We start from the raw sequence: 13,303 nt of genomic DNA, 5'->3' as shown, positions 1-13,303 counted from the left end.
TCTGTCAACTCGGCTGCAAGTCCTTTGCGGTATATAGTATTCTGTGTCCTTAAGGTTGTCTCATATCACTATGTTTGATTACAAATCCCCACATCTACCCTCAGTTGGAAGTGCTGTGCGTTTAATATTTAATCTATCTGATTACCTTTAAATAATATAGGTTTATATTTACATAAGATAACGAAATCTCACCACAGTGACAGACGAAAGGAGAGAGACAGATATGACCTTGTACTCAATATTCGTGTTCTTCTGTTTCAGACCGAGCATAAAGCGGACATCATGGTGTGCAAGTGGAACGCGTCCAACCAGCTGGAGAGCTTCGGCTACTGCTACTGGGACATCCACGGCTGGTTCAGCCTCATCATCTGCATTTACGGAGTCATCACCAACATCATCAACATCATGGTCCTTACCAAGAAATCAATGTTAAACTCGATCAACCTCATCTTAACGGGCATAGCAGTTTCGGACCTCGTCACCATGCTGTCGTATATTCCGTTTGCCATCCACTTCTACCTGATGAACGACCTGTCTGTCACGCCTCAGCGTTACTCCTACGGCTGGACCATCTTCATGGCCGTCCACATCAACCTCACCCTCACCACCCACACGGTGTCTATCTGGCTGGCTGTCATCATGGCAATTCTAAGGTACATTTTCGTCCGACCAACTTCAAGAGGATCCAAAACTCTGGACAACCATTCTACGTTCCTTGTCATCATATTCTCGTATATAGGGTCCGCGGTTCTCATTGTTCCCAACTGTATTACGACGGGGATAAAGGAGACGTTCAGCCCAACCTTCAACGCCTCTCTGTACAGACTCAACCCACCAGCTATTGGGAAGAACGATACGGATGTAATGGCTCTGGTGAATTTCTGGCTTTACCCAGTTGCTGGGAAGATGATTCCAATAGTATTGATATCCATATTTGGCGGTCTTTTACTCCACACGCTACGGGAGACGGACAAGAGAGGTCGAAGACTCAAGGGCGGAAATTACGGTTCACAACACAAGGCTCATAGACGTACAACGATAATGCTACTGGCAGTCATAGTCATGTATATTTTGTCAGAGGTGCCACAGGCTATTCTCGTTATTCTCAGCGCATGCGTGGATGGATTCTTCGTCCAGGTGTACGCACCCCTTAGTGACCTGATAGATTCTGTTGCTCTCATTAACAGTGCCGTGAACTTTGTCATGTACTGCACAATGAGCACCCAGTTCAGGCGTTGTCTGATGGAAATGATCCACAAGTGGCTACAGCTGATTCGGGAGAAGAGCAAAGTGGCCTGGCCTAACAAAGAATCAACGGAGGCAACGTTCGTATGAAACATGCTATCTCAGGACCTAGGGCAAACTCTTAATCAATAACGAGTCCGTGTGCACGAATAATCTTGTCCACCGGGGTTCGCCTAGTGTTGCATGTGCCTATATGAGATACAGCGCTAGTCCAGTGTAAATATCATCAATGACACGACCATGGTTCGTGGTGTTTGTACATACAGTCGTTAACACTGTGATAGATATACATGTGTTGTTGGTCGTATAGCAACCAAAGATACCAGTATGTGAATTGTCGAGGTTCGTGTAAACGTCGTAATTATGTGTTTTAGAGACTGTGTGTGATTTGTGCCTATGAACCTACAATACCCCAACACACTCACAGATACATCCACACACAAACACACACATCCCATTACGTACCCTTCAGTACATAGCTCTGTTTTCAATATATGTCAAATGTTTATAACAGGGTGAAAAGCCGGTTCTGCATAATCCTCCATTCCGTGTATGCAATTAACGTCTGTTTTCACATGGTGTCATCTGTCATCCACGTGATGCATCGGTGTCATTTGTATCACACGTGGTAAATTGGTGTTATCTGTTACACACGTGGTGTTTTGGTGTCATTTGTCATCCACGTGGTATATTGGTGTCATCTGTCATCCGCGTGGTGTATTGGTGTCACCTGTCATCCACGTGGTATATTAGTGTCATCTGTCACACACGTGGTGTATTATGCCATCCGTCATCCACGCGGTATATTGGTGTCATCTGTCATCCGCGTGGTGCATTGGTGTCACCTGTCATCCACGTGGTATATTGGTGTCATCTGTCACACACGTGGTGTATTGGTGTCATCTGTCATCCGCGTGGTGCACTGGTATCACCTGTCATCCACGTGGTATATTGGTGTCATCTGTCACACACGTGGTGTATTGACGCCATCTGTTATCCACGTGGTTTACTGGTGTCATCTGTCATCCACGTGGTGTATTGGTGTCATCAGTCACACTTGGCGTATGGTTGTCATCTGTGGCACATGTTGTGTATTGGTGTCATCTGTCACACACGTTATATTCACTGTATGTATATCTATGACTATCCACACATGAGATGCACATGTGATGTATACACCGTTACACATGCACGTGATCGGGTACACACACCACATTTGGATGTCACACCCCTGATATAGGCAGTTCCCATATGTACACAAACGTGATTTCAACACACAGTTCACGTGTGTGCTGTGTCCCAGGTTTTGCTATTTCACCCACATGATCTGTCATGTGACCTACTACAGTAGGTACGGTTATTTCGAAATAACGGATGTAACAAACTGTTTTTGGTTACACCCACTTTTTGTATATTATACCCGAACTCGAACAACAAACTACTGTTATAGCGCACTAAGACAGTAGTTCCTTTGAGTTCGTTATAACTGTGGTTTACTGTCAGTACCCTTATTCCCATGTTTGTGTCGAATACTATAAATGTGTGTATCAATTCCATGAATTTATTATGTAAATGATCTATTGCGGTCTCTCACATTCCAATAGAAGTTTTATGGTCATGGCCGTAGTGGCAGTTCAGCATTGTTAAAACGAGGGACCATTAATATTGTCGTGACTTGGTAAGTGTATGTTTCTGGTGGTATTCCAGGGCGTATAATATGTTGTTCGGTGGTCGACAAAAGATGAGGATGTTTCATAGTTCTCGTTAATCTGAAAACTAGAACCAAAGCTCCTCACCCCAGGGTTTGAGGAAGGGGAAGGTAGCAAACTCAGGAGGGGGGGGTGGGGGTGTGGGGGTGTTGAAAGGAGGTTAACAGGTTTCACGGAATAACAGGGGTAGGTTCCATATGTAGGAAAGATGTTGAGAGCCGATTAATGGTGTCTCAAACTTTGCGTTTGCCACATACGCTTAAAGCTCACTTAATTAATTCATGAAACCCATCGCTCACAGTCCCTGAACCATATTTTACCTGTCGCCAAGCTCTGTCTTTCATGTAAACGCCCCAAATGAAGCAAGTCTAGATTTTCAACAGAGAAAATCCAATCTCACTGGGCTCTTTTTCAATTAAAATGCAGAGCTTGTTTCTATCAAAGGTATATACTTTCAGAAACTAAGCGTTAATCTAAGATAACAAGTTTACCGTTTTGGCCATACATGTTTCCTTTGTTATCAATATAGTCACTGTTAGTTCCTTTTTGAAAAAGTATGCCCTAATCCTTCCTGTCTGAATCACATTAATTGACTGTTTGTTTGAAGAAGAAGATCGAATCTCTAAGTCAACATAAAGTACTACGATCTATCAATAACCCTCGGTACATCCCACCTTTGAAGAGATATTGATTATCTTCCAGGCATCTTGATACATCTCATAAAGTACTTCATACATCTTTAGATGGTCTAATTACAAATGTCATGTATGAAGTCTTCAAACACAATAAAAACCAATTTATACATGAGTTGAAGAACAGACAATCCTTTAATCTGGCATGGAGAATAATTAATAATCAATGAAATAATCGAATATTCCTTACTTTCTTTCAATCAATATTTATAGGTGTTATCCATATGGAAATATGTCTAATTTGTATCACTGACTGACTGACTGAGTTTGATTTTACACCGCTTTTAGCAATAATCCAGCAACATCACGTCGGGGGACACCAGAAATGGGCTTCACACAGTGTACCCATGTGGGGATTCGAACCCGGGTCATCGGCGTGACGAGCCAACGCTTTAACCGCTAGGCTACCCCACCGCCCCCTAATTTGAATCAACGATGGGCTGAATTATGCAAACCGAGCGACAAAAGAAAATATTCTTTTTTATGTTATCAGAATTGAAGAACTGTTAATTAATTTGAGTTTGTGGTTTGTAATTTTGTGTAAGAATGCAATAGTTCGATGATGACTACAGTCAGAAAGGAATTTGCAGTCACATGACCATGTTTGAAATGGAAATTTGTGCCTAGAAAAGCAACTTTTTTATATTTCAGTGATAGGATATCTAAAATAGCAATCATCAGCTGTGTATAATATGAAGAGATTTTGTAAATTTTTTTTAAACCTTTTATATCCCTTATATTTGGAAAAAATAAAACAAGTGGAAGAATTTTGAGAGCCTTCAAACAAGCGGTACAATTGAATTATTTTTACAAATAATGCCAAAATAAGAAATTTTCAATTAAAAATCAAACATAGATCAACTAAGAGGATTGGTCTCTTTTTATCTTCACCGTATATGTAATTTCTATCAACGATAACCTGTGTGTGCGTTATAGTCATGTTCCTATAACCTTGCCAGTTCTGAAACTTTGAGGGGCGGTGGGGTAGCCTAGTGGTTAAAGCGTTGGCTCGTCACGCCGAGGATCCGGGTTCGATTCCCCACATGGGCACAATGTGTTAAGCCCATTTCTGGTGTCCCCCCGCCGTGATATTGCTGGAATATTGCTAAAAGCGGCGTAAAACTAAACTCAGTCAGTCAGTCAGTCTGAAACTTTGAAGAGGACTATAAATGAATACTGCATAGGATTTCAAATTTTAAGTCTGTATTTTGTTAGCGTTACGGTATTACTGAAATGTTATCAGCAATTTACGGATTCAAGCAATATCACGTGATGATCACTGAACACTTGATGTTACATCTGATACATCTGACATATATCAAACACAGGTTCATTTCTACAGTTTCGCAATTCGATATTTTATAATTGCCAGTTAAAGCTAATATTGCTACGCGGAGCCATACCTAATTCAATTCGGACATTTTCTCACATTATTACTGCATTTTATCTTTAATTAATGTATCCTTATTTAATCCTCCCCCGGCATCCTACTTAGTGTAATGCTTCAGCCACCCCCTCCAGTGACGCTGAATCCTCCCAGGAGGGATCGCTGTCGTAATGATCACACGGTCCTGTCAGGAGTTGGTGACAGTCACGGTGACTCGGTGCGAGCGCATTACATGCCTGTCGACGATGTTCTTAATGGCACAAAATCTTTCCTTGTCGAGATTTATTCTCTGTAACTAAGGAATGAACGCCTTGTGTCTTAATTAGAACCGAGAAGAATGATTACCTCGTGCAGAGGAAAGGTCGATATCGTACGTGCATTATACTAACGACTATGTGTTAGGTACCCTAGCAGTACCTGTTTCAGATAGACCGTCTCGCTGTGTGGAGCCGGTCACGTGATCAACATGTCCCGTACAATGCGTGTCTAATTGTGGCTTTCTTCACACTCGTTGAAATTAAAGGTTTGGGAAAAGCCAAATTTCCCCTTTCGGAGTGTATGTCGTTTTCCACTGTGAGTCTTTCCCACAATGCCTATACACAACCTATATCCCTACTGTCAACTATGTCGCACATACATGTATGTCATTTATATTCCTGGATGTAAGAATTATGTTATGTACTTATATCGTCCTATTTGTATATATTGCTCACTACCGAAAGTAATTGTTTTACAAAAAAGAATGTCGGTTGAAATGTGATTATTGTTATAATATGATTATAATACCATATTTGTCGTATGCGTGTCACCAGGGAAGATATATAACAGCTGATATACTTACGGTCCACAGATATATCCATGTATATCAGGCCTCTGTTCCTGTCTGGCGAGATGGAAAATCGGCCTTGGTAGAACGGACATTCAAGAGTGCAAAATCGGCTCTAACGGAAGCGCTCGTAAAATGTCATAATACTCCACCATAACAATCCGAAACCTCTCTGGACGACGTCATAGAGAAGTTGGAACTCCTTATATGGATTGTAGTCGATGTAATAATACAATATGTATACGTATCAAGACCTGTATATAGTCTGTAGATGTATGAGATTAATCTGTGGAGCGTGTTTCCTCCAAACATACCTGAAGTTTATATTTCAAATCTCACAAAAATACTTCGCTAAGAAATTTACACATTTTTCTCAGCATGTGTTAAAGACCCCTTGTAAGGAAAGAATGACAGGTATGTTTAAGAGGAAAATAAATTCAGTCGATATATCTTCTTTGAGCATAGCTGTCACGTGACTAATGGCAATACAATAGTCGTGTTTATAGTCGTCATGTAAAAAGAAGATGGACGTTGTAAATAAAATACCGGCATTAAGATGTACTAAGCCCGCGTGTTTTCATTTTTGAATTTAATTTCAATCTGCAATAGTCAAACAGAATAGCTACAACAGCCTGGTAACAACAGCTCAGTTTGTATTGTTAAAGACCATAGCCTGGGAAGCTGACACTTGTGGGTACAGAGCCGACATTGAGGTTCCAGGAACACTAAATATAGGATCGGGAATACTAACCCACGATTGCTTAAGTGGATTCCTGCGAGAAATTAATCCCCAAATTGATACAATATGGAGTTTCACAAGCAGCCTCTTCGTCGGACACGTTGCCCATGTGTGAGACGTTATCGTATCTAATGAGGTAGGACCTGGAACCAGGAACCAGCTTTCACTCACACTGGTCTTTCGCCCCACCGTCTGTATGGCTATCCTTCACGTTAACGCATCATAGTCTCCATCGTGTTTCTTTGTCTGTTTAAAGCTGCAATATTAGACCTATAGTGGCGGCCTGTTTGTACTACCTCATATACAACATACTCAAGTCTAGACCGGACAACCTATTGAATAATACTTTGAACAACAATCCATGCTGTCAGGGCAAGGCAAACAATTTAATGGACAAACAATTTAATGGACAAACAATTTTACACCAAGTACAACACCAAGTACATTTACAAATTTACCGGGTCCTACCACCCGATCCATTGGACACCTCAAGTGACCGGGGACCAGTTCTCCAGACCGGAATCCACAGGTGCTCTCACCATGCTCCTTGACATGACTGCATCCCCGAAGGACACAACAGAAATAGTGTTCAAAGCATTATCTTTCGCATTATTGACACGCGTCATCACTTCCCACTTTGCGTTTAACAGTGGTACAAACATGTTTCATTCTGCAACATTGTTAAAACACATAGTCTCGGTATAAACATGATATCACATCCTGCAACATTGTTAAGACACATAGTCTCGGTATAAACATGATATCACATCCTGCAACATTGTTAAGACATATAGTCTCAGTATAAACATGATATCACATCCTGCAACATTGTTAAGACACATAGTCTCGGTATAAACATGATATCACATCCTGCAACATTGTTAAGACACATATCACATCCTGCAACGTTGTTCTATAAACATGATATCACATCCTGCAACATTGTTAAGACACATAGTCTCGGTATAAACATGATATCACATCCTGCAACGTTGTTAAGACATATAGTCTCAGTATAAACATGATATCACATCCTGCAACATTGTTAAGACACATAGTCTCGGTATAAACATGATATCACATCCTGCAACGTTGTTAAGACATATAGTCTCGGTATAAACATGATATCACATCCTCCATTGTTGCAACATTGTTAAGCAACATTGTTAAGACACATAGTCTCGGTATAAACATGATATCACATCCTGCAACGTTGTTAAGACACATAGTCTCGGTATAAACATGATATCACATCCTCGTATAAACATGATATCACATCCTGCAACATTGTTAAGACATATAGTCTCAGTATAAACATGATATCACATCCTGCAACATTGCTAAGACACATAGCCTCAGTACAAGCATGATATCACATCCTGTAACATTGCTAAGACACATAGCCTTGGTACAAGCATGATATCACATCCTGCAACATTGTTAAGACACATAGCCTAAGTACAAGCATGATATCACATCCTGCAACATTGCTAAGACACATAGCCTAAGTACAAGCATGATATCACATCCTGCAACATTGCTAAGACACATAGCCTTAGTACAAGCATGATATCACATCCTGCAACATTGCTAAGACACATAGCCTTGGTACAAGCATGATATCACATCCTGTAACATTGCTAAGACACATAGCCTTAGTACAAGCATGATATCACATCCTGCAACATTGGTATAAATTGTTTTCGTCACGATATGGCTGAGATATTGCCGATGTGACGATAAATATTAACTCACTCACTCACTCCTGCAACAGTGTTGAGGCATGTAACCTTAACACAGGTCACTTCCTGAGAACTTAGAAGGTCTGTGATTGCAATCTTTTCTGATTCTAAGCAATTCTTGTCTCTTTCCAGTAAGACATATCTTTGGCACAGATATGAGTCCCTGTCACCTCCTGATTGAGGCTTGACACATATAACATACCAATTTGTAGATCTCTGTCCTTGTTGATGACAGTTTGGGTTGTCTAGGTATTTCAGATGGAAACAATCCTTGAAGAGATGGCTGCAGCGGACATTAGATGGATACAGTGGCTGTTGATCACTTATATAACTATATTCCAAACAAGTAAGAACATCTTCATCATTGTTACATTATTGATTTAAAGTATCGATGAATAATATGATCACGTGTGCTTTTATGCATGGTAGTCTGATGCTGCCTATCAAGACAAGAGTTCATGAGTTACAGGGGAACGACATCTTCGAATAATAACGTTACACAAGTTACTCCACGAGCTATATAAAGCTAGTGCACCTAACTACTAGTGTTGGGAATTGGTTAAAATCTCATAATTGATGATTGGTCCATTACAACAGATCAATCATCGAAAATAATTAGTTAGCGTCTTTTATCAAATGTTCCTGTTGTCTTTGTAAAAAATAAAGAAAAAACATGTAGTAATTTGGGGTTTATTGCAAATTAAACAAAATCCATTTGCAAATTTTGCATATTTAAAGAATTATTAGTATGTTAGGAACACAGATTTCCTGGATTCTTTAAGATAAATTCAATCATGACTGGGAACGAGCTTGTAGTGCTTATGAAATGTAAATTTAATGACACAGACAAAAGCAACCTTGTGAAAAATATTGTTGATGCAAACAAGTGTTCCAAGATTGGTTGCGTTCGATTATCAGAAAATCGATTGCTTGGTCGTTTAGTCACTGCGACCAATCTTCGATTATTTCAATTAATCGGACCACCACTACTAACTACCATGCAAGCCATTCCATATATTGCCTACCATAATGTTCAGAAAGAACAAGAAAAAACGTATGAAATGTCAAACCTACAAAGACACTTTACCGATGTGATGCCACTGATGAACTTAAGAACAATGAATAACCTCCTGCTCATTGTTCTAAAAGTTGCGTTCATGTGACATCACATAATGTCAAGTGACAATCCGATTCAACCTTAAATCACACTTGCAAGAGGCTGTGAATTATGCATTTGATCTATCAATCCCTGTGGGGAATAGAAACTTGCCCTTTGCCCCAGGGGTGAGAATGAGGATGTTCTGTTAATCGTGCCTGGGATGGGGGTGCAAGTACAAGTCACAGTACTTATTGTGGCGTTAAAAGCTGAAGTGATGGGCTGCATTATGTAGGAGATGGTAAGGATGCCTGTCCCTCTCGGGGACGCTTCACTCTTACTCCTTTAACATGCAGCATCTATTACGAGCAAGATGTAACCCCCATTGAGCATGAAATAATTAATGTTCATCGCTTCTGTGTAGACACATTGTTGCATTCAGCAGTGTGAATGATTGACTGTGGTGTAACAGGGCTTCAATTACCTCACCGCCTGTTGGGCAAATGTGAGAGGAGGCGTCAAAATGGCACAGTTGATGGGTGGTTACTTGTCTTTATGCTTGTTACTATGAGTTGATCAGCACGCCTCAAAGGCGTCTCTGCTTTTATTTTGAGGAGGTTCTCAGAGGGTCGAGTGGAGGGTCTAGTAGGGTTAGATAATAGAGAACATGAACGATTGAGTTCTGAAGTAGAGGCTGGAAGGTGAAGCTTGATGGAAAAGAAATAGACTGACAGCAGCGGGAAGAGACTAGATGGTAGAGACTAAAGTTCATTGGCAGAGACTGGATAATGTAGATTAGGGGTACGAGAGTATAGAATGCATGATGGTGACAAGGGTTCGAGAGTAGAGGCTGGATCGGGGAGACGATTTGAAACTATGATCGTTTATTAAACAACTTTTATCCTAAGTTGAATAAAATTCTGAGATATAAACGTTCAGTTGGCAAGGTAATATACTATGCCAAAAAAGAAACGCATAGGCGATTTGTTTTGGGTTTTTTAATATATTAATTACCTATTGTGTTGAAACAATCGTCAAAATATGTAACAGAAGAGTTCATAACATGATTTTACACAATTTCACAAGTAAAAAATCGATTGTACCTGAAAATGTTGATTTTGATGAGATTTCTTACAAGGATCAAAAATGCATCGCCACAACGCAACAGAAATCCAGTGGAAATTGTGCAGCAACGAGCATGCACTGTCTGGCTATAAAAATCCAGATTACTTTCGGAAATTGGCATTCGTTTTGAAGGAGTTTCAAGGTCAAATCACTACGCCACGTCTTGACTCTGCGACAAGGAACATCGCCATTGAAGGAATGCACGCTGAAGATTACCAATCTTCTGTTGCCAGGCGTCTGTATGTTAGTCTGAGCACGATATCACTGCCTGCAGCTCGTTACAACCAAACAGGTATAACAAATGACCGTCCCCGTACAGGCAGACCTCGAGTCACCACTGCAGGCCAAGATCGGTACATCCGGGTACTATATTTGCGTGATCGTGCTGCCATGGGTGAGAGCACAGCAGCCAGGGTGCCTGGACTTCGGAGGATATCCGGTCAAACTGTATGGAACAGGTTGAAAGAGATTGGTCTGACAGCCAGGAGACCCGACGTCGGGACCGTGCTTCAACGTCTCCGTATCCACTTGGTTGTATAGACATTACCTTCTTCTAAACTGGTGTAAACATTCATGCTTTAAAGTCTATTTGTGGACGAGTTATACATGTTTGACACTACAACATTTTCGCAATAGATTTCTGGCAAATGCGTTTCTTTTTTGGGATAGTATATTATGAGGTTTCGCAATCTTAATTTCACTTTATTTGATTTACTTTTTTTTGCTTAAAGTGAAATTCATCGGTACGTTTTCATTGCAAACAGACTATAGTATTTCGAGGGTAGAGGATAGCTGGTAGAAAATAGGAGTTCAAGGCTGGATACTGGAAGGAATACACAAGATATTCTAACGTGAAGACCTGGTGGTATCTACGAGACGTTCTGATGTGAGGGGTGGAGAGTAGACTCAAGGTTAGATGCTGATGGTTAAAAATTAGAAACTCGAGCGTAAATTGTGGAGGATAGAGATTCGAAGTTCGTGGCTGGTTGGTAGAAACTAGATGCTCAAAGCTAGAGGCGGGATCGTGTCGACACTCTCACGTTAGTCGTTATGATATATTATCAATATACTTGCTGGACAACGACATTAGAATCTATGTCGAAACGTCCCCTTTCACAATAAAGAAGTTGTACATTCAGAAAAAGTATCATCAACTCATTTTAGTCAAAAATACAATGTTTTCTCAATTTGTGATAATTACAATAAGTAATTTGTGCAAAGACAAACCATACCAACTACAAACAAAACATCAGCACAAAGGTCATATGTAATGTTTAATGTGGAAGCTTGCTCCTTTCGTTTGTCGTTTAACGCCGCATTCAACAATATTGAATATATGTGGCGGCGATCTGCACATAAAGAGACTGGACAAGATGATCCAGTGACTGGCATCACGAGCATAGCCGAATCTGACCGACCGATCCCCATAGTCGCCGCTGACAACAAGCATAGGTTGCCGAAGACCCAGAAAGACACGGAGCATCAGCATAGCCAACATCACTGCACCACTTACCCAGAAGAAGGGAAAATATTAAAAATATCATTCTATCCCGGATCTTCAATCTATTATGTGCTTATTATACAAACTTCCAACATTTAATCAGTTTAAATCACGTGAATCCATCTCAGAATAGCCGACAAGCTGACAGTAACTGAAAACAACTTCATAAAAAAGTGATGCAATCTTGAAATATTGAACCAAGGGTTCTGTAAATCTTCTTCTAAGCAACAATTGCAGTGTTAGATGGATCTATCCTCCAGGGAATCTGTTTTTGTGTGAACAAATTTCAAGGTGTTTTTCTCTCTATCTATCGCTTTAGTTCCAGTTATAAACGTCGACAGATCGATCGTGTCAAGAAAGAATGACATGGACCATGTTTCATACAAAACTTACTTTTTATTAATTTTGACTCATCTTTAACACCATGCAACGGTTGACATTGTTGAGTTCAGCTGTTTCAAATTTAACGGTAGACAGTTCCAAAGGTTGAGCTCAACCGGGTCACAGATAACGGTAGACAGTTCCAAATGTTGAGCTCAACGGGTCGCAGATAACGGTAGACAGTTCCAAAGGTTGAGCTCAACGGGGCCGCAGATAACGGTAGACAGTTCCAAATGTTGAGCTCAACGGGGTCGCAGATAACGGTAGACAGTTCCAAATTTTGAGCTCAACGGGGCCACAGATAACGGTAGACAGTTCCAAATGTTGAGCTCAACGGGGTCGCAGATAACGGTAGACAGTTCCAAATGTTGAGCTTAACGGGGCCACAGATAACGGTAGACAGTTCCAAATGTTGAGCTCAACGGGGTCACAGACAACGGTAGACAGTTCCAAATGTTGAGCTCAACGGGTCGCAGATAACGGTAGACAGTTCCAAATGTTGAGCTTAACGGGGCCACAGATAACGGTAGACAGTTCCAAATGTTGAGCTCAACGGGTCGCAGATAACGGTAGACAGTTCCAAATGTTGAGCTTAACGGGGCCACAGATCACGGTAGACAGTTCCAAATGTTGAGCTCAACGGGTCGCAGATAACGGTAGACAGTTCCAAATGTTGAGCTCAACGGGTCACAGATAACGGTAGACAGTTCCAAATGTTGAGCTCAACGGGTCGCAGATAACGGTAGACAGTTCCAAAGGTTGAGCTCAACGGGGCCACAGATAACGGTAGACAGTTCCAAATGTTGAGCTCAACGGGTCGCAGATAACGGTAGACAGTTCCAAATGTTGAGCTTAACGGG

At 40.9% G+C, this 13,303-nt stretch overlaps 1 protein-coding gene across 1 annotated transcript; it reads left to right on the top strand.

Annotated features, from left to right (window-relative positions):
* The first annotated feature begins 265 nt into the window (after nt 1–265).
* Nucleotides 266–2,820, top strand: LOC124256283 (G-protein coupled receptor dmsr-1-like). Its single transcript, XM_046690255.1, has one exon. The coding sequence runs from the start codon at nt 283–285 to the stop codon at nt 1,333–1,335; it is 1,053 nt and encodes a 350-aa protein (XP_046546211.1). The 5' UTR covers nt 266–282; the 3' UTR covers nt 1,336–2,820.
* Nucleotides 2,821–13,303: the final 10,483 nt, after the last annotated feature.

This window comes from Haliotis rubra, unplaced genomic scaffold, assembly GCF_003918875.1.
Source record: "Haliotis rubra isolate DU_JTF1 unplaced genomic scaffold, ASM391887v1 Scf622, whole genome shotgun sequence".
Lineage (NCBI taxonomy): Eukaryota > Metazoa > Mollusca > Gastropoda > Lepetellida > Haliotidae > Haliotis > Haliotis rubra.
The sequence above is the reverse complement of the archived record's forward strand: the minus strand, read 5'-3'. Positions and strand labels throughout refer to the sequence as shown.